This window comes from Tachysurus vachellii, chromosome 7 (assembly GCF_030014155.1).
Source record: "Tachysurus vachellii isolate PV-2020 chromosome 7, HZAU_Pvac_v1, whole genome shotgun sequence".
Taxonomy (NCBI): Eukaryota; Metazoa; Chordata; class Actinopteri; order Siluriformes; family Bagridae; genus Tachysurus; species Tachysurus vachellii.
The window spans coordinates 10,791,825-10,819,229 of record NC_083466.1 but is presented as its reverse complement, the minus strand read 5'-3'; the positions used below and the strand labels follow the sequence as shown (position 1 = coordinate 10,819,229).

At 36.6% G+C, this 27,405-nt stretch overlaps 1 protein-coding gene across 8 annotated transcripts in view; it reads left to right on the top strand.

Annotated features, from left to right (window-relative positions):
• camk2d1 (calcium/calmodulin-dependent protein kinase (CaM kinase) II delta 1) overlaps nt 1–27,405 on the top strand; it is a 67,254-nt gene that overhangs the window by 25,432 nt on the left and 14,417 nt on the right. For 4 of the 8 annotated variants that reach the window (XM_060874235.1, XM_060874238.1, XM_060874241.1 and 1 more), the window contains exons 3-12: nt 11,247–11,306; nt 13,966–14,020; nt 16,603–16,668; nt 17,287–17,359; nt 21,000–21,102; nt 21,882–21,965; nt 23,264–23,358; nt 26,045–26,167; nt 26,558–26,641; nt 26,860–26,902. In XM_060874235.1, the coding sequence (XP_060730218.1) occupies nt 11,247–11,306; nt 13,966–14,020; nt 16,603–16,668; nt 17,287–17,359; nt 21,000–21,102; nt 21,882–21,965; nt 23,264–23,358; nt 26,045–26,167; nt 26,558–26,641; nt 26,860–26,902 (786 nt within the window). Of the gene's footprint in view, nt 1–11,246; nt 11,307–13,965; nt 14,021–16,602; nt 16,669–17,286; nt 17,360–18,078; nt 18,152–20,999; nt 21,103–21,881; nt 21,966–23,263; nt 23,359–26,044; nt 26,168–26,557; nt 26,642–26,859; nt 26,903–27,405 lie in introns of all 8 variants that reach the window. The other 4 variants (XM_060874237.1, XM_060874236.1, XM_060874233.1 and 1 more) reach the window with 1 other exon arrangement.

The following is a 27,405-nucleotide window of genomic DNA, read 5'->3' as shown; positions in this document are numbered from 1 at the left end:
CAAATCTCTTTCTATTACTGTTATTATTACTATATTACAGTTTTCTTTGCATGCATTTGAATGCTTGCTCTGATTAATCATGTTTGCATTAAACGTGAATAAGTAGGAATGGGGAAAAAACAAAGAAATTATTATACAGTATGTCTTGATTCTCTGTCAAGATTCAGCACTATTGCACCAAATGTGGTTGGCTCACAGTATATATCGTGTTAAATATCCAACATTACAGTGAGTACAGTGGCATGTTAACAAAAACTTTTAATGGTTTAGGTTTACCTTTGCATGTTTCAAATTACTCGGAGGTCACAAGTAAAACCCATCTTGAGCAGTGGGATCTAACTTGACCCCTGACACCTTAAGTAAGTAAGTAGTCATAGTGCATAGTAAGTGTGTGTGTAAATATATATGTAGGTAAACCTAATGTAGGTTTTAAAGATAGAAAGCATAAAGAATTGTGTTTTCATTTCCAGTTAGAGAACCATGAGGTGATTAAATCATTTGATCCCTAGTGATTTCAACTCTCAGGGTTGAATAGATTGCGAAGAGCAAAATAACTAATAAAAAGAATGGCAGGTTTTGATGTGTTTTTTGTATAGTTCTTATATACACCGATAGTACATCTGTGCACAAATGTTAGAATTGTTCACTAGATGAATCTTATTCCAAACTGTGTGATTGTATAATGTGCATTCATTTGCTGAAAAAAAATATTATTGCTGCTTCTCAGGTGTGTATATTCATTCCACATGAAAATCATCAGAGGTTGACAAATCTTAAATCCAGTAACTACCTTGCAAATTCATTCCTCAAATGTGCAGCCTACTTCCATGGTAGGAAGCCCAATAAATTTGGCTAAAAATAGGTGACTGATGTAATTAAACCTAAAAATATGATCAGCAAATTATTTGCAGTAATGACAATGGAAACAGAGACTTTGAAACTCTGGCAAGCTTGGACTTACGAAACCAAAGTCTTTATCCTCTACTGATAATGTCTCTGGAGATGAAGCATTGTGCACTTGACAAAAAGAGCAGAGAATCAGTCAGGATATGAGCTGTGGTGTTCCTTCATCGCATGTAAAATGTTATTTGAGTCTTGACTTGCCCTTATGTCTTTGCTTTATGAATTGTTCAGATACAGGTTGCTCAAGCGTTAGTTATATAACAGCTTTTGTGATTCACTGTTCTGTATTTTGCTCAGTTTAGTCATTGTTTCCACATTGCTTAGAATTTATGATTCTGGAGATATTTTTAATATGACTTGGAAAAGAGCTGCCCATGCCACATTTGAAGTAATTTGCACTACTGAAAATTACACTATATGGTCAGAAGTATGTGGACATACCTACATTTATGTTTTTTCTCTTTGTGAATGAGTGACATTAAAAATATATCTATAGGTGACTGTTATATCAAGAGCATACTGTAGCTGTTTGTCTGTAGGTCAAATACCTACATACATCTGCTGGTTCCAGATGGCTGTGCAAGCAATTTTCCAACCCTGTCCTTGTGGCACGTGATCAATCAGAGAATTGTAAGCATCTATGAAAAAAATATTACTGCAATAATATGATACAAAATTATGATGTACCATATGACCCAATGTTTGTGAACACCTGACCATCACACTCATGTGGTTCTTCCTCAAAATGATGATCTATAGTTAGAAGCACACTGTTGTCTAGAAAGTCTTTGCTGTACAGTATGTAATGTATGCTGTAGTGTTACAGTTTCCCATTCCTGACTTCAACCCCACTGACCACCTTTAGGATGAATTGGAACACTGACTGATCCCAGACTTCCTCACCTGACATCAGTGTCCGATCTCATTAATGCTCTTGTAATAAACACAAATCCTCATAGCCACACTCAAAAATCTTGAAAGATTGGAGGCACAGGATAACAGTAACAGTACAGGAGATACTAAATCTGGAACAGGATGTTGAACAAGCATGTATAATTAGTAGCCAGTGGTCGTTTTTCCTCAAAACTCTCAAAGTATTGATCTGAAAGTGCCACAATCATTTATCCAAAGAACCAAAATTATCAACCTACTTTACAGATCCTGATGAAATTGATATTGGAGAACAAAAGTGTTAAAACTTTATATTCTGACCTATAAACTTTGACCTCTGCATAGTGATGCCAGGCTTAAATACAGGTGCATCTCAATAAATTAGAATGCCATGGAAAAGTTATTTCAGTCATTCAACTCAAATATTGAAACTCGTGTATTGTATAAATTTGGTACACACAGACTGAAGTACATAAAGTCTTTGGTACTTGTTAATTGTGATGATTCTGGCTCACATTTAACAAAGACCCACCAATTCCCTATAGCAAAAAAATAGAATATGGTGACATGCCAATCAGTTAACACCTGCAAAGGTTTCCTGAGCCATCAAATGGTCTCTCAATTTGGTTTACTAGGCTACACAATCATAGGGAAGTCTGCTGACCTGACAGTTGTCCAGGAGACAATCATTGACACCCTCCACAAGGAGGGTAAGGCACAAATATTCATTGCCAAAGACGCTGGCTGTTCACAGAGTGCTGTATCCAAGCATTTTAACAAAAAGTTTAGTGGAAGGAAAAAGTGTGGAAGAAAAAAGATGCACTACCAATCAAGAGACTTGTAAAGCAAAATCGATTCAAGAATTTGGGTGAACTTAACAAGTCATTTCACCTGTTTACCAAGAACCTTTGGTTTCTTCCTTCTGCTGACCAGCTTTTTAAAGATGCTGATTTCATATTCCAGCATGATTTGGCACCTGCCCGCACTGCCAAAAGTTGGTTAAATGACCATGGTGTTGGTGTGCTTGACTGGCCAGGAGACCTGAACCCCAACTCATCAGACCTGAACCCCATAGATTCTCTATAGAGTATTGTCAAAAGAAAAAGGAGAAACAAGAGACCAAAAAATGCAGATGAGCTGAAGACCACTGTCAAAGAAACCTGGGCTTCCATACCACCTCAGCAGTGCCACAGACTGGTCATCTCTATGCCATGCCAAATTGAGGCAGTAATTAAAGCAAAAGGAGCCCCAATCACGTATTGAGTACATAATACAGTAAATGAACATACTTTCCAGAAGGTCAACAATTCACTAAAAATGTTTTTTTTTTTTAATTGGTCTTATGAAGTATTATATTTTTATTTAGATTTTTTAAATGAATTGGTGAGTTTTTGTTAAATACGAGCCAAAATCATCACAATTAAAAGTACCAAAGACTTAAACTACTTCAGTCTGTGTGTACTGAATTTATAAACAGTAATACATTTTTCTGTTTTTCACTGTTTGAGTTGAATTATGGAAATAAATGTACTTTTTGACGACATTCTAATTCATTGAGATGCACCTATACAGTATGTTATATTTGTGATGCAGTTAAAGATGGTTTTACATTACTTGTTGTTTGTGACAGACAAAATCATATATTGTAATAAGAATTATTTGGTCTTGAGTTGATCATCTTAAAAGATACCATAAAGGCACTCAATAGTGCCAATTTAGTTCTTATTGTGTCAGAATTTTAAATTGAAAGGTAAACAATAAAATCAAACATGGGACATATAAAACTGTATACACGTGTGTACTACAGTATGAAGTTGCCACTAGGCAGTCCTTTTACTGGTTGCCAAAGTAATTCACCCAAAATCATTGCGGGTGGCGCAACTAATATTCCCCTTGACAACAAATCAGATTTCTTGTCACTTAAATGAAACATTCTGCAAGGAGAGTCTGTATGTAAAATTCTTCAGTGCTTGTCACATCATACGATATGAAGGAGAATCATTGTGTGCTCTTCGTCACAGATCATGTGTGCACTACTGTCTTCACTCCCATTGGTAGTCGCTGCATCAAATCATGTTATATTTGCATAAAGTTAAACTTTTCTCCGTTTTGTCACAACACTGGACATGCCCACATCTGGTCGCCATCAGATACTGTTGCTCATGACACCAGAAGCGGCCAGCTCTCACCGTCGTTGAACGATCCCCAGTCACTTTGGCGTTGCGAGTCACTGTATGTGTGAATATATCATATGGGCAGTTTGTTTGAGTTTGACTTTTACCACAACAGACAAAGAAAGGACACAACACGGATAGGAATAGCGGGAGAATTACGGCTTCCTGTTTCCTTATTACATAAAGTTCATGTTGAATTTGCATTTATGTTGTCCTCCTGTTTTCCCTAGCCAGGAGCAGCCTCCTCTTTGGGTTTTGAAAAGGTTTTCTCTCATCACTGTTACCTGAGGCCTTGTTTCTGTCTACACAAACCTATTTTCTGCATAAGCCCACCCTTTGCTGAACAATAATGTTAGCAGAACATAGTAATCATTATCATTAAGGGATATTTATTGTGTCAAATTTAGAAATTAAGAAAACACAAGAGAAACGGTGTAAGGCTAGGGCATCGCTATGCAGAGAAATATATTCTGCTTAGTATGGAAAACTGCTGGTTTATACATTCTTGCAAATGATTGCTAACCACATTGCCATAGATGTAATTACATTGCCACAGAGCAACCACATTGCTCTCTTTCTCTTATTTACTTTTTTATTTTTGTGTGTAACCTGCATCAACAGGCTTCTCAAATGAATTTGTTTATTTTTGAGGAAAAACAATGCAGTGTGTGAGACTGGAACTCATTTGCATAGGTTTGGTGCTATCAGATGAGGATGAGGATTTGCATATTCAGATGTGGGGGAGGTAGCCAAAATTAGAGCAGTCAAAAAAAAACTCTTTATAAAACCCACAGAAAAATGTAGAGGAGTTGGTAGAATTGTAGAGCCTCAGCAAAGCTCAGCAAAGAAGGTTAACCATGAACCAGAGACTGAGAGTGATGGCAGGTTGGCAGAGAGGATGGCAGACAGACAGAAAGAGAAACAGACAGACAGGACATAGACAGACAGGCGTAAAAAGAAAGAGGGATTCAGTCAGAAGAGAGAGAATCAGTCCGAAGAGAGAGAGATTCAGTAAGGAGGGGGGGGGGGGGGGGTACATTCCGATCATTCCGAGACATTCGGTCGGAGGCAGTCAGTCGGACCGAGACATTCGGTCGGAGGCAGTCAGTCGGACCGAGACATTCGGTCGGAGGCAGTCAGTCGGACCGAGACATTCGGTCGGAGGCAGTCAGTCGGACCGAGACATTCGGTCGGAGGCAGTCAGTCTGAGGGAGCCAGTAATACAAGATGCATGTGTGCTTGGCCAAGTAAGCCAAGCATAGTAAGCAAGGGGCCAAGCTAACTCAGTTTGATGCTACTGCCACCATGCTTCTTCCACCATAAAGGATGGTAGACTGTGTGATTATCACTGAGTTGTTTCTACTAAGCGTAGTGTTTTGTTCTAAATTTTAATCTCATCAAACCGTACATTTTTCCACATGTTTTTAGACAATATTTCTCAGGGAATTCATCTGACTAATTACTCTTTAGTAAAGTCCATGCCATAAGGGTTATGTCATTTCTGTGACCAACTTTTCTAATCTGAGTTGTTGATTTTTCCAAGTTAATCATGGTTGCTTTTGGCCTCTTGTTTGACCTCTTCATACTTTCTCTAAATAGTGTCATTCTTTCTGCCATATTCTTTCCATTTAAAAACATGATTTAATGATTTGGGATATTTTTATATACAACCAAATCCTCTTGCAGAAGTGAGCTTGTTTTGATAACTCATTGATCTTGAACTGTTCTGTAACAAACTCGAGATCATATGATAAATTGCATATTAACATTGAAGTGTCAAATGCAACAACAAAAAACCTAACTCCAACTAATTTTGTTACTTCTGATGGCAAATAGTTTCTCCAGAACTAATTTAGGGCTTTCACAGCAGCAGAGATGAACCTATGCTATCACAACTTTATGGACTGATGTCATGTTCAATGTTTGAGGCTGTTCTATGTAGATTTAAGACTATATAATGTATGTAGATTATAATCCCAAGTAAATAAATTTCACATCCAGATTGTACTGCAGGGGTTGCAGGGGTGAATTCACTGTATTTCGCACTTTCATTATGCTACTTGCACTCATTGTAAACGGTCTAAATAAGTTTTTCCTGTGGTTTGCTATTTATAACTTTTAAGGCTCTTCTGAACTGTTTTATTTTATGTGCTATATAAATAAATATTATTAAAAAGTTAGTAAATATTGCTTAGTTTAATTTAGTAATTGAAGCTAATTAGTCTCATTTATCTTTGGCAGAGCGGAACACACCTCGCTTTTGACTGCATGAATAGTCATACAGCTGTTGATGTGTACACACACACACACACACACACACACACACACACACACACTATGCCTGAATGAGTTTGCAGAATGATGAGTGGCACATTGCCATGGAAACATTTATTTATAGATTCTGGCAGTGTACAGTAATGATTGAAATCATTACTATATTCATGAATGCATATCACCTTTTTTGCTCTTCGGATCTTCTAAAGCTTTAACTGTGCTCCTCCTGTAGTTAAGACGGCCTACATCAGGACTGTAGTTTCGCTCCCTCTCTTTTTCTTTTTTCTTCCCTCCAGACTAGAAGGCAATCTTAATGGGATTGGCCACATTTATAGACCTTAAACTAGATAATCATTAATATGATTTTTAATGAGGGAGACTGTGTTTCTGTGTTTTTTTTCCGTTTTTAAATTGAAGCCTGTCCCTTTTTTTTATACCTTTTTTTTTTTTTTTTTTTTTTTTTTTTTTTTTTTTTGCTTTGCTTTGCTTGGGATGGAAATAATAAATAGATTTATGGCTTAGAAAAGAAAAAGTGATGGTGTCTAAGAGAATATATTTTTTTGCAGTGTTGTATATAATATACATATATGTATAATGTTTCCCCCTTTCAACAGAAATCAATTCTTTTGTATCTTTTTTGCGCACTACCAGTCCTAAGTTTTGAGATTGCTAGCATTTTGGATTAACTATATATTAATATAAACATAAGCTATTATTGAAATCACACAAACATTTACAGCAAAGAAAAAAAGCAGCTGCAGCACATTTTAGTGGATTTAAATAAGTATTGTATTCTTAATTATAGAAAGCTATTCTTAAAACATAAGTTAAGAAACATGGGTCAACTTAAAGGATCTGTTTTTCTCTGACCTGTTTAGTTATCATTAAGACTGTTAAAGCCAATGGGATTGTATAAAGCAGTGGGATACACAAATACAAAATTGAAGGAAGCGATTGTGTTAAATGGTGGTGAGGAAAATTAATGCACAGATTTAGCCAGTCTGCTTGTCATTGTCTGAAGGAACATAGGCTCTATTATAAGAAACCCAGGGCAGTCTTAATTTTAATAGAGAAATGCAAAAGGCCTTGACTGGAATTTTCGAAAAATGCATGTTGCTAAGCTACAGTCATTTTTGGCCAAAAAAAAATGCAAACCTTCCCAAATTGTTCAAAGAACCGAATACTATTATTATGTCAGACATTGTGGAGGCTCACTGATATTTTGGGATTACTTTGGTGCCTAAGGCTTTAAGTGTCTTATCTCTCGGTTTTGGAGAGCATAGTGTTTTAGTCGCATGCAAGGGGTCCTCCAGCAGGATATAATGACTCAAAGCATATCTCTCGTAAGCGATCAAAAATGACTGAGAAGAAAATACAGACTGTCCAGGAGTAACCTGCTATGAGTCCCGAACTGACTTAGACTGAACCCCTGTGGAAAGAGATGAAATTCACAGAAAATTGGCACCGTTTGCTCAAAAAGCGTGAGCAAAACTACTTGTGGAGAATTGTAGAAATCTTACTCAGAGCTACAGAAATCTCTTGATTACAGTTATTGCCTCTGATGCCTGTGTTATATTAGTGTAAAAATAGTAAAGCCTGTAGTTTTCTCGCTGCCATTTTCTTTTATGGTTAAGTCAGAAATCAAACGCAAAGTTAATGTTCCGTTAAATGTGATTAATGCATTAAATTTCATTAAATGTGAAAACATTAAAAAAATAAGTGGATGACAGGTTCTTTTGTCAGTTTTTACATTTTAAATTAAAAATTTTAAAACATTTGTTATACAATATTTTTCCTGCCATTCCAGCAGTTTACACTGGTCAAGTCATCAGTCATTTATTTAAAGGTATTTCTACCTAAGCAGTTTATTCCAACTCCAACATGAGCTATAAAAAGCATCTCAGATTAAATTGTGGTACCTGGTCTCTGCTACATCTCTTGTTAAACGTTAATTGTGGTACCAGTTTATAAGCACACACACTACAGACAATTTTAGATATGTCATTCTTTTACCAATGCCTACATGGTTTAACATGCATGATGTGATACTTTGTTCTACACCTATTTATAAGTTAAAAAACATTCAAACAAACCATATCTATTTCTCACCATTTTGACCAAAAACATTTATTGGCAATTAAATATATTGTTTACTGACCTTAGCTATATGCTTGTCTAATGTCAGCTAAACCCAAAATATTCTTAACATACAATGATGGATTTCCCACATACCGCATACAAGTGCTATTTGTTAATATTGGAAAATTCTAAATAGCTGTATAAATCAAGGTGTGACCGAAGATCGAAAATAGACGTTCCATTTCCCGCATTCTCTCTGTCATTTGGGATATTTGTTAACTGGGTCACTTTTAATATGTGGAAGATCTAGATCTCAATAATGCTTTAGGAGTCAGTCACAACTACCAAGAATAATGATGTGCCACTTTAGCACCATCAATAGATAATTATCAGAGTTGATATACACTAATGTATCAAAGCCTTTGTTTCATAAATCATTCTCACTCCTTAATTCACTATATGACATAGTCACTGTATCACAAAACAATCCTAGTATTAAAAATGACCAGGTGAGCTGAAATCACAAGGTTACAAACATTAGACTTGTTTATTGTCCTTCTACTATGGCTTCATGTTCCTGTTTATTGAATAACATGCATAGGATAAGAGATGCAAACATTGTCCTGTGTTTGTGAATGTCTGCCTGTGTGTGTTTTTAATCTAGTTATGTCACAGATTACCCATCATCCCCTTGAAGACAAATCAGATGAAAGGCCAGCTTCATCGAAGTGGTTCAAACTGGATTATGACTGTTGAAGGGTATATGATTAGATATAAATTGTAGTATTGTAAATCACCTTTGACCCCATTGGTCAGGATTGCTGTTCAGGAAGGTAACTGGAAGAGTAATGCTGCTGGGTGGGATTTCAATTGGCTAAGGAAAAGAGGAGGTAAAACCTCATTGACTTTAGAGCACTGCATAGAACACCAGACACTGAGAGTATAATCTGGATTATTGGACTTCAGAGCTGAAGGTTCCCATCTGTGGTCTTTCTCTCTCTTTTGTGTCAGTCAGATTGGCAGTAGGCCTGTAAATGAAAATGGTGGCCAATTTCCCATTTTCTCAAACTCATCAGTGGATTGTGGCTATTCTGTACTTACTAGGGAACCTAGTCAGTTCTTTTCTCTGCTGTGCTTTCAAACGTGACTGTAAAATGGCAAGATGCACTTTATAGTGAAGATGGTTTTGTATACACTTTCAGACAGAGCCTGGTTTTTAGGTTATTGATAATTAAACGTTACCTAAGCAACAGTTAAAAAAAGGTGACTAAATACCAGGAAATCTGGATTAATTTGGATTTTGTTAATAAACAATCTTAGCTGAGTATTTTATATATTAGGGATGTAACAAAATATAAATACGGTCTTTGGAATGTATTCTGAAGATACAAATAATAATAATAATAATAATAATAATTGAAAGTTATTTGAGTTTGAGTTGGTTATTTTTATTTTTTTTTTGAGTTGGTTATTATTTGAGTTGGTGTAGAGACTTGACAATAAGAATCACAGGACATCCAGGTGAAATTTAGGGGTTTGTATCAAAAATGAGATCTGGTGTGACAGTCAAAAATGTCACACGAAAGAGAGGTGTGAAGGCACCACAGAAAGCTTGAACGATAAACTTAGTGTCACAGTGGCTTAAATTAGGCAACTAGTTTGCTTAGTTTTTGTGACATAACTAACGTAACAGATACCATCAATGGCATTCTGCTACATCTCTTGTTACACCCCTATATCCCCAATAAACCCTGTATCCTCTCTGCATTGTTTATATTTTTTCCCCTATAGCCCATAAGCCCATGTTGGACACTTTCTCCCTGAAGCTGAAAGTTTCTTCACCACTTCCTCCTTACATATGAGTATATGACTCAACTCAGTTCAAGCAGCTGAAATGCTTATTAAACATTGCTAAATGGAACAAGTGACAGATCCAAATAATAGAGCAGTGAGTTCATTTAGAAGGCAGTCACAGCGATCGTGCAGTCAACTAAGGAAACTGTTCTTGCTCTTTAGTAGAGTCTATTTAAAATGATGTAATTAGTCTGTTTGTTTTTGTGTTTATGTATTGAACATGGACATTCATTCCATATAGTGAGACCATTAAACTGATTCCTGCTAATTATAAAGCTGTTCTCAAAATCTCAGTCTTTTTGGGTTTTATCTCCATGGCCTGGGACTAAAAACTACCACTTCAGGGTAGATCTCATCAGCGGTTTGTTTGTAGGGGAAAAGTTAGACACTGTTCATATTCTAAGACAAATTGCAACATTACGGAGAGGGAAAGGGGGATTATAGGATGGCTAATGTCTACATTAGAAATGTGGCTGTACCATGTTGACATTGTTTACCATGCAAAAACTGAGAAAAAGAGAATTATGTGCTGGAAATTTTGCTGAAACCTGGCAACCCTGGTTATGCTTGCTCTTCTGGGTATGTCACACCAGCTGCATTGCATACTGCAAAGATGAACAAAAGCACATCTAATGCTATGTTCACACAAACATTCAGAGCAAAAATTGAACCAGAATCGAAAATTGAAACATTCAGAATGTTCCATGTTAGCAGCTAGAAAACTGATTTGGAGTGCTAGTTATGCCACCCATTGATAAACATCATTACTATGGCAACAAGTAGCGACCACCTACTGGCGAATTCAGTTGCAGCAATAAAATCGCTGTGTGTGAACATAGCATAAAATTGGTCAAAATGAGCTGCTAGACTTTATGCTGGATGATCATGCATTGTTAATCCTTAGCTTCCTATTACAGGAACTTTTGGGCCTGTGAAACCTTATTAGGGCTGGTGTGTAAGGTGCAAATGCAGACAAGAAAGCATGCATGTTTGATAATGTTTTCATGTTCACAGTGTATATAAAATATAACTTCTGTGATTTATTTTAATGTGCTGTTTCTGTTTTTGTAGATCACCAGAAGTTGGAACGTGAGGCTCGCATTTGTCGTCTGCTCAAACACCCCAACATCGGTGAGTGTTGTCACGCACAGAATACATTTGCATGCAAACCATCAAATCCAGCTGTGAATAATAAAATATGCATTGACCCTGATCTTTATTTTCCACTAAAAATTGACATATTGGGTAGAAGCTAAAAAATGTCAGTGCACATTACTCATGAAGCCCTGCAAATCTTTGTTAAATGCAAAAGAATACATCAAAGCATTATGTAAAATAGTCTCAGGATCTATTGAGTATCCATCCTTACACGCAGTTGCATGGCATAATAAAGCCTGTTGGAGAATAGTGTTTTACACAATTCCAGGATTTAAATGTTTTGTTTTTTTTTTTGCCTTAAAGGAACAGAAATCCAGAAGTGGCATTGATTTAGATACTTTAATATGGTTTTCATTGTCTGAGTAGTAACAGTGTACAGGCAGTTGTTCTGAGTAAAACAAACCATGCTAGACAGAAGTCATGCCAGAGAATATGATGTTGTGAGTTGATCAATAATAGACAGCCTGTAATTCTAGACTTATAAAAGGGAAAAATGTACTGAGGTCATTTATTATTGCCTCACTCTTGCTTGACTTTTTGGACTTTTTTTTAATGAGATTATTTATCTGTATATATATTTTCCACATATACCCGGCTGTAATGAATTTGAATTAGGCCTAAACCAGGCAGCATAGTCTCACATGAGGCAGCATTAGTCTCACTAGTTCAACAATAAGCCTTGCAATCAATATCCAAATCATTTTCAATTAAATTTGCTATGAAATGTATTATTACTTTACAAGATTACTTCAGTTTCTCTTCTCACATAGAGTTTTCCAAATTGTGGTTGCTCTCTTTTTCCCACTTTATAACAGTTACTGGGAAAGCCTGTCTAGCACAGTTGCTATGGAAACAAGAGAGAGACACGGTGAATCACTGAGAGGAAATGCCTGAGAAATTGAGACTAAGGGGTTTCCTTTTTCTCTCTCTTGGTTTTTCTGGCTTGCTTTGCAGACTTAAATCAAAAGTCAAGCCTCATATAGAATTCATTTGGATTGTAAGGACTCATCATTTTATTCAAACCTTTTGAAATGATTTTGCCATCATCAGTAGATTGGTTTGTTTGAAATGAAAAGAAATGTCTGTTTTCTTATCTGGATTTTGCATACAGTGGGTTCAGAAAAGGTTTAAGCAGCTTTAATTTTTCACACTTTACTGTATTATATGTTTACTTTAACTTGCTTCAATTCCTTTTCCTGTCTATTAACCTACACATAATGATAATGACAACATAAGCATGAGGGTTTTTTTGTTTTTTTTTTTGCAAAAAATTAAATCCCTTATTTAATAGTCAGACTCAGTTTGACACCACAGACTGAGCTCAGGTATGTCTCTAGAACTCATCTGATTTCCGTTATCTGATCATTTGATTGGTTATGATTTAGAGAGGCACACAACTGTATGTATAAAGACATATACATGGGTATAACGCTCTTTCTAAAGCTTTGAATGTTCTTACGAGTCAGCTCCATCAGTGTGAAATGGAAGAAGTTGAAGAACCACCAGAACTCTATTGAGGGCTTGCTTTCTGGCCAAGGACAGTAAGCAGGCTGGAAGGGTGTTCATCAGAGAGGTGCCCTAGAACCCAGTAGCCATTGCAAACAGAGCTTAAGAAGTCCCCTGATTAGATAGGAGAACATGACAGGAAACCTAGGAAAAACATGAAGGGCTGTCAGCATGCTGAAGCATCATTCTATGTGGTGCTTAGCATCATTCTATGTGGTGCTTAGCATCATTCTATGTGGTGCTTAGCATCATTCTATGGGATGCTTAGAATGTTTCTCCTGAATGCAGCCAAATATAGAGAGGTTGTAGAGGAAAACCTACTCCAAAGTGCACATGACCTAAGACTGAGATAATGGTTCACATTTCAGCACTATGAGAACCCAAAGAATACAGCTAAGAATGGTGCTGTGGCTTCAGGACAAGTCTCTGAATGTCCTTGAGTCCAGCTACTCCCTATCCAGTCTGATCGAGTGTAAGATGATCTGCCAAGAATGGGAGAAACTCCCTGAATCCTGAAGCTTGTAGAACCTTACCCTTAAGCTCTAATTGCAACGGGTAAGTGCTTTTACTGGAACAAAAGGTCAGAAAGTTTCTATGAGATATTTATCTAAATTGTTTGTTTCACAAGTCAGTTATTTCAGTTTTTGACTTTTAATAAAGTTGCAAATAATTTTTTTTATGCTTGTCTCATTATATTGTTATGAGTTTTTGTGTGTGGATAGATGATCAAAAGAATGTTAGCTAATTTATATTAATTCTATAATACAGTAAAGTCTGCATAAACTGAAGGTATTTTGATTAGAAGGTATTAGATCTGAATATTTTTTTGACCCACTGTATATTAAAAATCTATATAAATGTAATTTTTATGCTTGTTTTTAGGTTTGTATAAATAGTGATGTATTCGAGTTCTGTTGAGGTTTGTGTCAGGTTTGCGTGGGAATTGAAAATGGTCTAATGGATAAGATTTACTCTTTTAGACATCTGTCTATAGCGCGCTGTCCTTCAGGCACACACATTCATGCAGGTATACAGTATATGCGAGAATAAATGAATTGGTAAGTGGATGTGGCTGTATCCTGTGTTAAAGATAATCAGCCATCTCTTTCCTCTTTCTCCCTTACAGTGAGACTCCATGACAGCATATCTGAAGAGGGGTTCCACTACCTCGTCTTTGATTTGTAAGTAATTGGGTGCGTGTGTGTGTATGTGTGTGTGCATGGTGTGCCAATAAGGGTCAAAACCCCTCAGTTCAGGGTCAGCTCCTCCCCTTACCAAATATAATCAGAATTAAGGGTCTGGCTGCCTGCTAATGAGCACTGTCTGCAGTCTGGATGAACCCACACTAATTAATTGGCTGCATTTGTGTGTGTCTGTGTGTTATATTATATTCTAATGAGTTAGGCTAAAAATTTACCTAGCCATGATGTAGCAGTTTATTCTTTCCTACTACAATGTAAAAGCACCATGTCAGTGGAAACCAATTATAGGAAATAAAATAATTTCCCCCAGAAGTGTTTGTGAGTTGAAAAGGAAAGACTTCACAGCTTGTTAGCTAGGTTTTTATTGTTTGAAATGATCATTGTTTCATGGTATCATTATAGTAGCTTTTCCACGTCAAAGTTTGGTGCATTTTTATATTCTTTTCTGTTCATTACACTTGTAGAGTGGTTGAGTTGGTGTAGTATTCCTTTCAGCTCAAAACAGTCTAGCCATAATCTTTCTTATCAACAATGTATATTACCAGCAGAACTGGCACTCATAGGATGTATTTTGTTTTTCATGATATAATTGCTATATAACTAAAGATCTTGACTTGTATCTGCATGTAATTTATGCACTGTGCTGCTGCCACATGATTGGCAGGTTGGATTATTGCATTAATGTGCAGCGGTACATGTGTTCCTATTAAAGTGGCTGGTAAGTATATATCTAATAATAATAAAGAGGATGTATGTAAGGGAGCTAGGGTTAGTTCTAATGGTCACTTTTGTATTAAGTAAAACACAGTGTAATCTTTTCTCCATGCACGTCTGTAAAAAAATGATGATCTCCCTATGTAAAACTAGTACATTGTCAAAGAACTAAAATATCTATCTGAAAATATATTTTACGAATGATTATTTAAATCAAATCTTTTATATCCTATGTATTTCAGATGGCTGAATGGAAAGGTTCCATACAAAGCCAAATGAAAACAACTGCCACCTCCCCCAAACTAAATTAAAATTTTAATTTATACTATAAAAATATCATCGATAACGATTGTCTGATCATGTACCTTTTGACTAAACATGAAGCGCAGTTGAAATATACTCATATACATATTAAACACACATTTATTTGAATGCGCCATCATACTTATGGTGCCGACACGAGTGGCAACCTGTTCAGTAGCCTTGAATGTCCTCCATGCAGTCTTTAAAAGTGCATTAGATATGTACTTCAATGTTTTCATTTTTTCACGATGCATACAATTATGTTTAAATAGCAGGAATGGTGCATGCTGAAGCAAGATGATGTGTTAACTTATAAGTGCAGTTACAGAGGTTTTTTTTTCCTATTTTACTTTATGTAAAGCTGGTTTAGTTTTTCCTCTAATGCAGATTGGTGCTGCTTAACAAATCTAATTTTGTGCAAAGAGTAAAAGATCTTATTGATCCAAACTTGCATATTTGCAAGGAGTCAATTGACTTGCTTTGCAGTGTGACAATTCAAATGCCACTGCATGTTTTGTTTGCCCTTTACTGAATCTCTATATTGATGTTCTCTCCATAAGAGCATTTATTTCCACCAATCGTTCCTATTTCACTCACTTTTTCTTTGTCTATTCCTTTATTGTTTCTTTTATTGTGACTCGAATTATATAGACCTCTTTGTACTGTTTTACTTTCATTCCCTTGTAAAAGGTTTCATAATTGGCTTCATAGCCAATTAAGCTATTTTCAGGTCTGAGTACACACATTCAGTTACCCGTATAACACGTTTGTGACATACAGTAAGAATCCTTTACAGACAAAACTGTATTTTTTTTTCGTTTTTTGCATGTATGTTGCCTGAATAGTTCACTTTGCACAAAATAATACATAGCAGCTTTTAGACTAATAATTGTGCTGTTAAGAAGCACAAACATGCAGAAATGGGGATCTTTGTTGGGGTTTTTACATTATATGGGAAAAAGCCTTACATTTCTGAAAAAAACTACCCAGGTTAATATATACACTATGTACTGTACATGTACCCTTATATACATACTAGTTATCCAGTGTAGTATGTGCAGTGATTCTTAACAAGTGTGCTACACAGGTTTGTAGTTTGTTCTGGCAGCATGCTAGAGTATTTTTAGAGTCTCTTATTTTCCCTGAACCACAGAATGAGGTCTTTATACAGTTTAGGTTGTGTATATACGGCTGTGTATATACTGTATATGACAGAGGGTATTGTGTAATTTGTTCATAATTCTCTTCAGCTCAGGGTTTATTTCTGAGCTCTGGTTACTGGTCCCTGTATGTCAATTTCCTCTGGGTTCTTCAGTTATAATAGTTTCTTCCAAGTACATACCAGGAGATGGAATCTTTTCACTTTGAGTGTGTAAATGGTGTACTATCCAGGGTTTTGTTTTTTTTTTGCCTCACACACAGTGTTCCTAGGATAGGCCCCATCTGCACTGAGACTGTTACCTGGATGAAGACTGTTACTGAAAATAAATTAATGCTAAAATAACACTGACAGCAATCATGGAATTCACGTTTGTTCGTTTCAGGGTCACTGGAGGGGAGCTGTTTGAAGATATTGTGGCCAGAGAATACTATAGTGAAGCTGATGCCAGGTTAGTATCCTCACATGATTTTATATTTAGTACAGTATTGATATAATGATTTAAATACAGTATATTATTTAGGCTGCCGCAAGTCTCTTATCAGGAGTTGCATCATTTTTCAGACCTAGGAAATGACTAAAGATGCTCTAGTGACTTTTTACATCTTGAATAAGATAAATAAGAATTTGTCCTCCATTCAAAATGTGAGCAATGACCATGTTTTTTTTTGTTGTTTTGCTTGCTGTGCACCTATATCCTTTCATACTTTCTTGTCATGAGCTGTATCCTGATGCTTTTAATGTTCGTTGCATTCCTAGTTAAAGTGGTTTAAAAGAAAGTTCAACTGGCATTTTTGCAACAGTGAAAGTGCTCTGCTCTGTTTTCTATTTGTTATATGTTTTGTACTCCTTGTGAATAGTCAGTTGTGTTATGTTTTATTTCACTTAAACTTAGACATTGCATTCACTAACATTTAAGCAACGATAACCAATTTTTCCTATAAAACTAGGATTTTTCCTGTGTTGACGTTTTCCATTTGTTTGTGGAACGTTCTGTTATATGTTTGATTGTGCTTGCTGAACTCTACTTCTCCTCTTCTGCTTTCCTGCCATGTCTTCTCTCCCTCAGTCATTGCATACAGCAGATTCTAGAGAGTGTAAATCATTGTCATCTAAGTGGTATTGTCCATCGAGACTTGAAGGTTAGTCTGACGCGGAAAAAATTTATATAATCCTGGCTTGGCTCTCCAGATGAACAATTAACCACCACTTGACATCGTGGATGCTGTGCTCTTTTAAGCTCACTTCACCCACCTTAACTTCTTCCGGTCTGCATCGGGGGTTGTAAAGGGGGAATACAAAAACAAAGTGCATGTAGTGTCAGAGAGACATGCTCTAACCAGTGGCTGTGAGGTTTGACTCGATGGGATGTTTAGATGGAGTAACCTTTAACTTAATAGATTAGTACCTACTAAGCTTAATGTTTTAGCATGCAATTAACATTGATATCGAAATTCAATATCCTAATAGGGTCAAGCCTACAGCCATCTCTAGTGCAAACACCACTTCTGCTTTGAGACCAGGGAAAGCAGGAAGGGAAGAACATTGATCGTAGAGAAAAGATATCTAAAAACCTGCTCAGTATTTTGCTCAGTTTCAGAAGAGTTAAAAGTGCTTTAACTACAATAGAAATGCCCTACTGCTTTTTTATTTTTTTTTTTATTTTTATAAAACTAAAACCTCACATCAACACCTTCAAGCATAATAAATCAAAACTCCTTCTAGAGGCCATGTTGTGCCTACTTTAATCTAGACCTGTTTAGTCAACTCCATGTCTTCTCTAGTTTCCCTGTTCTCAATGTGAATGCAGAGTGTGTGTGAGCTCATGACTAACCCACACCCCCCTGGTGTTTGCATGCAGTCATTGCATTCAGCAGATCCTTGAGGCTGTTCTCCACTGTCACCAGATGGGAGTGGTCCATCGCGACCTGAAGGTGAGTAGATGCACTAGGGGGACTCAGACACCAAATTCTTTTCTTTTTTCCTCATTTAATCTCTAATAAACCAATTAAGAGGCTTTTATTTTCTGTGACACTCATTAACTATGCTGATGTTTGTTCAGGTCACTGATATCTTTATATTTTTCATCTCAGAATGTCTACATACACAGTAACACTCAGTGATAATCAGATAGCATCGTTTTAGATACTTGGTTTATGAGATCATTCGGGAACTTTATTATAATTTTATTTAACCAAAATCAAGTCAAAAAATTATTTTAAAATTAAACGGTGGTCAGTAATGTTATCTTCAGACATAAAAGAATAAACTTGCACCACAAAGTTTTGCCTTTCTCAAAATAGGCATTTATTAATGAATGATTGTGCATGTCAGGATTTACCTTTGCCTGACATTTGATAATGTTATTTTGGCAAAAACTGCAAAATCTTCCATCCCCCAATGTACCAGCGCCAAGGTTTCAGAGTCCTGAACATTAATTTGCTAATCAAATGAGCCAGGTGCAGCTACAAGTGTAATCCTTCCTCTGTGTTTAAAGTCCAGATTCTGACATATGATTGGTTGCTACAGCGTTACCATGGTAAACACATGGGGGTTGGGTGTGGTGGTGGGGATGAAGTCATTAGAGACAAAACATTATAAGAAAAGAGAAGATTTGTTTGTGTAAACATGTCTGGCTGGAGGTGTTATCGTTATGCATATTCACCAGATTTGTCCACTCTAGTTCATTGAGAACACAATTATATCAGTATTATAAGCATACGCCTTTTTTGATTTAGCTTTTTCCATTTTACTGTCTCCTTTAAAACCTCAATAACCCCAAACCAGACCCACACCCCACTGTCACGCTCTCTCTCTCTCTCTCTCTCTCTCTCTCTCTCTCTCTCTCTCTCTCTCTCTCTCTCTCTCTCTCTCTCTCTCTCTCTTTTCCCCCCACACAGACACAATCTAATCACTGCATGTAAGCTCTGTTAGGCTCAGGTGTTTGTGATTTATTTGTTAAAGCTCTTCTGAAGTAGAAATGTAGATTATTATGGAGATAAAGGCACTCAGAATTAATTTACATGCTATTAGAGCAGGACATTATTTGTTTTTGCTCTAAAGCAAATTTGAGCTAGTGTCTATCTTTTGACACACTGCAGTATAAACCGAAGTGAAATGAATGTGAAGTGAATAGCATTGATTATCTTGTTACACTAGCACCTGTTAAGAGGCGTTAGACACAACGTAACAGGCAGTTCTCAAAGTTGATGTGTTAGAAGCAGGAAAACGGGCAAGCAAAAGAATCCGAGTGACTTTCACCAGGGGCAAATTGTGATGGCTAGACAACTAGGTCAGAGCATCTCCAAAACAAGAAGTATTGTGGGGTGTTCCCAGTATGCCGAAGTTAAAGCCTACTAAAGTGCTCCGGGGGGGACAGCAGGTGAACTGGTCTATAACAAAATAATATGCAAAGGTGGCTTTTATTGCCATGTCTCAACCCTCACCCCCAAAAATATAGGAAGAATATAGTAAGGGCATCATGTTTTGCTTGAGCGATAAAGTGTGTGTTCTGTTACATAATGCCTCTTGTACAAAAGACTTACCAGATATCCTTTTATTTTAAAATATGAAGTGATTCGGCTTGTACACTTCATTCCAGTTTTAGACTAAGGTATCTGGGTTTAAAAGGTATGCAAAGGCAATGGCTGCACTGATGATGTTAATGTAGCAATGGCTGTGTTAACATCGAATGCACTCTCTGTAGCATGTTAGCACCTTATTAGCACATCTGTTTCTGCATGAGTCACAGTGAATGTCTGTGACCAACTTAATGTTCCCAAATAACCTGACATCTGGACACTTTTTTGTTAGAAAATTAGTTTCTTTTGTATTGGGCAATGTATTTGGATCAGTTGTAATTTGCGTTAATATAGTGTAATTTCAGTTAGATATAATATAATTGAAATAAAAGGTCACGTCACATTCACTAATCAGTTTGATTTTTGTTTTATTACTTAAAACAATAAGGATGCATTGGTAATATTAATAACAAATGGGTTGTGCATGTACAACTTTTTGGAATGTTTTTTAAAAGCTTAGTTTGTAGAAAATGGTCAAATTTGGTAATTCAGTTTTATCATTTTATCTGTAAAAAACACTAAAACTCACTTAATCTCTATAAATTAATACTTTATTTTAGATATGACGCATGCTTTACAGTGACATGTCTTTATGTTCATTACTATTGCACTTTTCAAGAAGTTTTGAAAATGTTCTCTATTGTCCAATATTGTCCAGTATTTTTATTCAGTCCCAGTTGTCCTAATGGGTTATGCATGTTCTCTGTATTATTTGGGATTCATAATATTATATTTCTCTAGTGTTACATTTGCCATTTAAAGTATATTTTATTACCAGCTTCAGATTAAAAGATGCACCTTGTGCACCTACACTGTTCGCAAAAAGAAATATTTTTAATTCCTTTGGTTACTTTAGCTTTGCTCTTTTATATTTGTGTAAGTTCATTGGTAGCGCCTGTGCATAACCCTGATGGCAAATCTGGCAAACTCTGAACTGGATCAAGAATGATTCCCTGAAGATGCAGCATTTTAGCTACAGTATAATAATCAAGCACTCTTAAATATTAAAAAGTTCACCACAAGAACACCATGGTGGATGGGGACATAATTTATAGTCTATAACATATTTATTTATAAGATTTTTAAATTCTGTAAACATTCTTGACCCAGGTTTTGTAAAAGACAAATCCCAACACAATGGTTCATTAAATATAAATCAGCTCAGTTCCTAAAGTTTGTGTCTATGCTTTTACACCCAAAGCCAGAGAACCTGCTTTTAGCCAGCAAACTTAAGGGAGCTGCAGTGAAACTGGCTGACTTTGGCTTGGCCATTGAGGTGCAGGGAGACCAGCAAGCATGGTTTGGTATGTATGTGACTCAACACACAGCCATTTTTGTTCGTTTTAATTCAAATTACTCCTATAGATGAATTTAATAATATGACCATGTCACATATACAAACATGGCAGCAGTGCAAGACATAAATTGATGCAAATTGAGTTCATCAGATTCAGTTCATGTTCATATCAAGCATAAGAGTGAAATGTGATCTCAGGGACATGACTGGTGGATGAGCATTTCAGGAATCTCTTTGAATTTTTAAACCGTCTTTGGAGATTTTCTGTAGGGCACTAGTGTTCAATAATCACAAAATCGCATTTGTGTTTGTTCCAGTATCAAATACACAATGTGGTGCAAGATGCTTGGTTAACAATTGTTTGAATTATTTAATATTATGCTGTAATGCAAAGATATAAACCGACAAACCTCCAGACACACTCCGACCATAGAAGAAAAGGGCATTTGTTGGAAAATTAAAAGTATTTATATATTTTAACAGACTAAAATGATGCTTGTTCAACCCTTACTGTCACAAAGCAGCCATCTCTTTAATATACAATAAGACAGCTACTGCTCAAAAGGTGCAGGCTAAACCAAATAGGAGCCTTTATGTGGGTGCTGCACTGTTAAATCTACTCATCTTTTATTATTTTCTAATCTGGCTACCGTACTTATACATGTTTCTTACTGATGGAAGGGACATTAATTTAGAAAAAAGTGAGATTCTTGACTGTTAAGTCAGAATGATGTATTATGTGATCATTGTAATTTTTTTTTTCCTTTTTGTTTGTTTGTCTCAAAGGATTTGCTGGCACTCCTGGTTACTTGTCTCCCGAGGTGTTAAGGAAGGAACCCTATGGGAAACCAGTTGATATGTGGGCTTGTGGTATGTGTTTCATTTCTGTTGTGCTTTTACTGTAAAAAAAAAAAAAAACACATTGTCTATCCACCTGACAAAGTCAGATATCAGGAGACATTAATAAGTTGAATGATAATAACTCATATACAATATAACCCAGGTTATGTTAGGCAAATGTCTTTTTGTGATTACACAAGCCCTGGAAGGTCACAGTTCCTTTGACTAACAACTCCACCTTTGATAATGTAGTGTATGTAGTGTTTTTTATTGTTCCATGTGTGATAGAGCAGGTAACTAAAGAAGTGTCTGTTCAATGGGAAATGTTGGCTATAATAGGAGGCATGATGAGAGTGCAGAGAACTGGATTAAACAGGCAGTAAATTCGGCAGACATTAAATAAAATGTATTTTTTGTTCCAGAACCTAAAGGAACACACTGATATTTGGACAGATTTTGTATTTGCCTTACGTTTTTGCACCAGATATATAAAGAAACAGAACTATTTGGCCAGTGCTGTAGAAAAACTTTAAGTTAACTGGTGTGAAACAGAAAATGTGTAATTTTTTTAAGTTTTAAAGATGATCATGCTGTTTTTGTTTCTTTAATGGTCACTTTCTGCTGATGGAGAGTGTAGAGATCAAGGTGAACAGCTATAACATCAGAGGTTTCATGGTCAGTGACTGCACAAAGTGACCTGTATCTGGAGTCTTCAGTGTTATCCACAAGCTTTTGTTCCAACCAGGCAGGAGTCCCACCAGACTCCATTTTTTAAATTAGTTTATCTTAGTCTTCAAATGACTGTTTTGTGTGTCTGCTCTTTGGCTAGGATGAAAGCCTCAGCCACATGGCCCCTTTGGGGATAAGATTAAAGACTCCTGATTAATACTGCACCTTGTAGAGTTATTGGACCTTTGTAAACCAAAGACTAATATATTTAAAAAGACAACATGTGCATTTAAGTGATATTTCAGCTACGGGTGAAATTCCTGTTCAAAATTCATGCTGCATGTCTTCTGCATGGTGATTCAGAAATAAAGGAAGTAGAATGGAGGATAAACATGAAATAGCAGGAGCCCTTTATAAGACCATTATTTAGGCTGAACATGAAATTAACAAGGTTACAAATGATATCTCCATGGCAGGCTTCCACTCAGTTGTCTTTGAATTATTGTGGGGAAAGGTTGATTTTATTCAATCAGTTTTGCTCATTATTTTGAAGGGTTCTGTATAGAAGATGGTACTGAGGTAAGATAAGGTAGGTATGCTGATTTAACCTAGAAAGCATGTGTTTGTGCATCGTATTTAGTACCCTTTATTGTCAACAGGTGTGATTCTCTACATCTTGCTGGTGGGTTATCCTCCATTCTGGGATGAGGATCAACATAGGCTTTATCAGCAGATTAAGGCTGGTGCCTATGATGTAAGTTTACACACACACACACACACACAAACAAACAAACACACACACCAAGATCTTCAATGGCATTTGCTACCATCTGGTAGAACTCACTACCATATCTACTGCACCTGAAGAGTTTGTACTGTGTAGCCACTGTGCATATTATTTATATTTTTATATATATATATATATATATATATATATATATATATATATATATATATATATATATATATATATATATATGCACAGTGGCTACACAGTACTAACTCCAGGATGTTACAGTTTGACACTGATAATGTTGGTTTTTGTTCATGGTTTTTTTACCAGTCTGCCTGAAAACAAAACTTTTGAGATGTGCTACTTCCCTTATTGAAGAAGGAAGCTGTTTTGTTTCAATAAAAACACTTACGAGAATCAGCTGAACTCTGGATTTTCCAAACTATGTGAAGTTCATTGTATAGACTCATTAATTTGCACAACTTTCCTAAATTAACTTACTTAAATGAACACTCTATGGTTGCACACTGGTCTATTTATGTATTGACATTGACTTTACATTTTCATGCCCTTAAACATTACACTGATCAAAACAAACTGTGATTGGTTGCTCTACATGTCAGTCAGATGCCATTTTGGATGGTCCTGTGCCAGTAAAAGCTGCTATGGACCTTTTGCCATCAGTCTGAAGGTCTGGCTACACAAAACTACATGATGGCTAACTTGCTGTAAGACAGAGGTATTCAACTAAAATTGAAAGAGGTCCAGTAAGAGAAAATTTCTTGAAGCAAAGTTCCGGAAGATCATAATGTCTGACTAGTTAGTGTGATATATATTTAAGTAGCCTAGTAGTTGTATCAACATCTGCAAGCAATCAATACCTGACTGTCAAATCAAATAAATTCAGTACCATTCAAAATCCTTTTGACAATATTTATTATTTAGAACATAGGCATGATTGTAGATATGCATAACGTTCTCTCATTAAATAAATAAAAGTAAGGCTACATTTCAAAATAAGAGAAAATAAATATAATGTGAAAATTGTGTATGTTTGAATAAAGTGCTTAACTTTCTCATTTATATCTCAGTGAGAGAACTGAGCTCTAGCTTGGCTTGTCAGGATTTTAATCCTGAGCTTGAATGGAGTCTGGGCCGCTCTCATACACATGTGGAGGTGCTCATTAGTGAGCCTGGAACGATATTTGGTTTTGATTATGTTCATTGTAGAGAAAGCTGCCTCGCAGTCGTATGTATAGGGCTACTTTCCTCAGACCTGGGAAAGCGGTCTCAGGGACGCTGTCTTCAGATTTGAGTGGATACGTTTGTTCAAATCCTTTGTTTTGTTTCATAATGGTGTTTCACATTGCCACTTTTAATAAGTGCCACGGTTTCTGAACATATGAGACACACTGGTTTAGTGTGAAGTGGGAAGTATGAACAGAAATGAGTCTGTCCATTCTGGATTAAATGCTCTATTTTTGCTGTCCACTTTTCTTTTTTTGGAGAGCGCCATTTGTTCTTTATCTCCCTTTCTTCGTCTCACTCATCTGTTTCTCTCCCTTTCTCCATCTCACTCGACTGTTTCTCTCTCTTTCTCCATTTCACTCGTCTGTTTCTCTCCCTTTCTCCGTCTCACTCGACTGTTTCTCTCCCTTTCTCCATCTCACTCGACTGTTTCTCTCCCTTTCTCCATCTCACTCGACTGTTTCTCTCTCTTTCTCCATTTCACTCGTCTGTTTCTCTCCCTTTCTCCGTCTCACTCGACTGTTTCTCTCCCTTTCTCCATCTCACTCGACTGTTTCTCTCCCTTTCTCCATCTCACTCGACTGTTTCTCTCCCTTTCTCCATCTCACTCGACTGTTTCTCTCCCTTTCTCCGTCTCACTCGACTGTTTCTCTCCCTTTCTCCGTCTCATTCGACTGTTTCTCTCCCTTTCTCCGTCTCACTCGTCTGTTTCTCTCCCTTTCTCCATCTCACTCGACTGTTTCTCTCTCTTTCTCCATTTCACTCGTCTGTTTCTCTCCCTTTCTCCATCTCACTCGACTGTTTCTCTCCCTTTCTCCATCTCATTCGACTGTTTCTCTCCCTTTCTTCGTCTCACTCGTCTGTTTCTCTCCCTTTCTCCATCTCACTCGTCTGTTTCTCTCCCTTTCTCCATCTCACTCGACTGTTTCTCTCACTTTCTCCGTCTCACTCGTCTGTTTCTCTCCTTTTGTTTTCTACATGTATCTCTATCTTTGTCATGTGTAACTTTACTATAATTCTCTCTCATCTGTCTTGCACTGTTGGGTTGCAGTGTTTACTTCAGGAATGCATAGACTTGATTGGTCTGTGCGTTTCCACTACCACTTCCGTAAAGATTGCAAAAGCTGCGCGGGTTAAAATACAAGCGCCCCGTCAAGTTTTACATCATAACCTTTTGTTTTGGCGGTAGGTCCGGGTCGGACAGCTTCTGGGTCCGAACCCGGACCGCGGTCCGCCTATTAGTGACCTATGCTGTAAGATATGCATATGCTATCTTACAGCAAGCCATTCTAGCCTGTGGGCCAGTATTAGGTTTGTGACATTCATACACTTCCATATCATCACACACATCCTCTGGATGGACTGCATATTATAATTAGATTTATGTGAGCTCATACGATTGAAAAGTGTGTGTCTGTGAATATGTTCCTATACTTTCCCGTGTGTGTGTTATGTGCAGTTTCCTTCTCCTGAGTGGGACACGGTGACCCCTGAGGCCAAAGATCTGATTAATAAGATGCTGACCATCAACCCTGCCAAACGCATTACTGCTGCAGAGGCCCTCAAACACCCATGGATCTGTGTATGTATTATCTTTCCCTCCCAGTCATTTCTCTCCCTAATTGACACGCACACGCACACAAAAGCTGCCCTTTATTAACAATCTTTAGACCTAATCTGATCTGATGATCATTCAGCCCTGCTTATTTCTGCTCCTAAATCTCTCCTCTTTTTTCCTCAAGCCTTTTTTTATTTTAATATTGTGTTATCTGTCCTGTTGTACAGTCTTTGTGTATTTTCAATCCCTTTAATGTGTACTGGTACTTTTTCTTTGCTGTACTTTTTCTCATACGCATACCTCTGCATTATAAAGTAATCTATTATTACAGCTGCCTACATGCACTATGTATAAACATCTAGCTATGTACTATCTATATATAGAAATGTTTAACTAATTCCTCTGTTTCTATAGCAACGCTCTACAGTGGCCTCCATGATGCACAGACAGGAGACTGTGGAATGCCTGAAGAAGTTCAATGCCAGGAGAAAGCTAAAGGTGACACATGCGCACACACACAGAGTGGGCTAAAGGTTGTGTTAAGGATGTTGTACTTTTGGTGCAGCTGTACGAAATACTTTGGAGAATATCTTAATCATCAAAAAGTCTGTCACTTTTTAGTTTAATCATTGTCTTCTTGACTAATGTTTTACATATTCATGTCCAAAAGCTGTCTCAAATATCAAACACTCCTATGCTCTATTACGTCTTTCCAGGGAGCGATCCTGACAACCATGCTTGCCACAAAGACCTTCTCAAGTAAGACTCGATTTCTTTTATGACAATGCGTTTTGGAGTTTTTTTTGGATATTTCTATTCTTTCATCAGTAGCATAGCTGCAGCAGGTTCATATTATAGGACTGAGTATTGAAGTCTGTTAAAAGATTCTCTATGACAGTCGCTTTAGAAAAAATAATAATAATAAAAATAATGTTTTGACCTAAAATATCTGTTTTAAACTACACTTTAGAAAAATGTATCAGTCAATAGGCTTCTTAAGATTTTATTTTTAAAAAGCATTTGTTTAATAAAAGGTTTTATAAAAGCCTCTTTAGAAAGCTAAACTCAGCTATCAACTAAAGAACTCATGTATCAGTACATTACTGTGGGTAGAATCATTACTGTTTGCTTCAATCATGCATAATAGTCATGTACTGTAAGCTCAAGTTGCCATTAATACAGTAGCACTGATTTGGTAAAATAACAGGACTAAATATGATTAAGGTGGTGCTCATCATGGAAGAGGAGTTGGGAGCAACAGA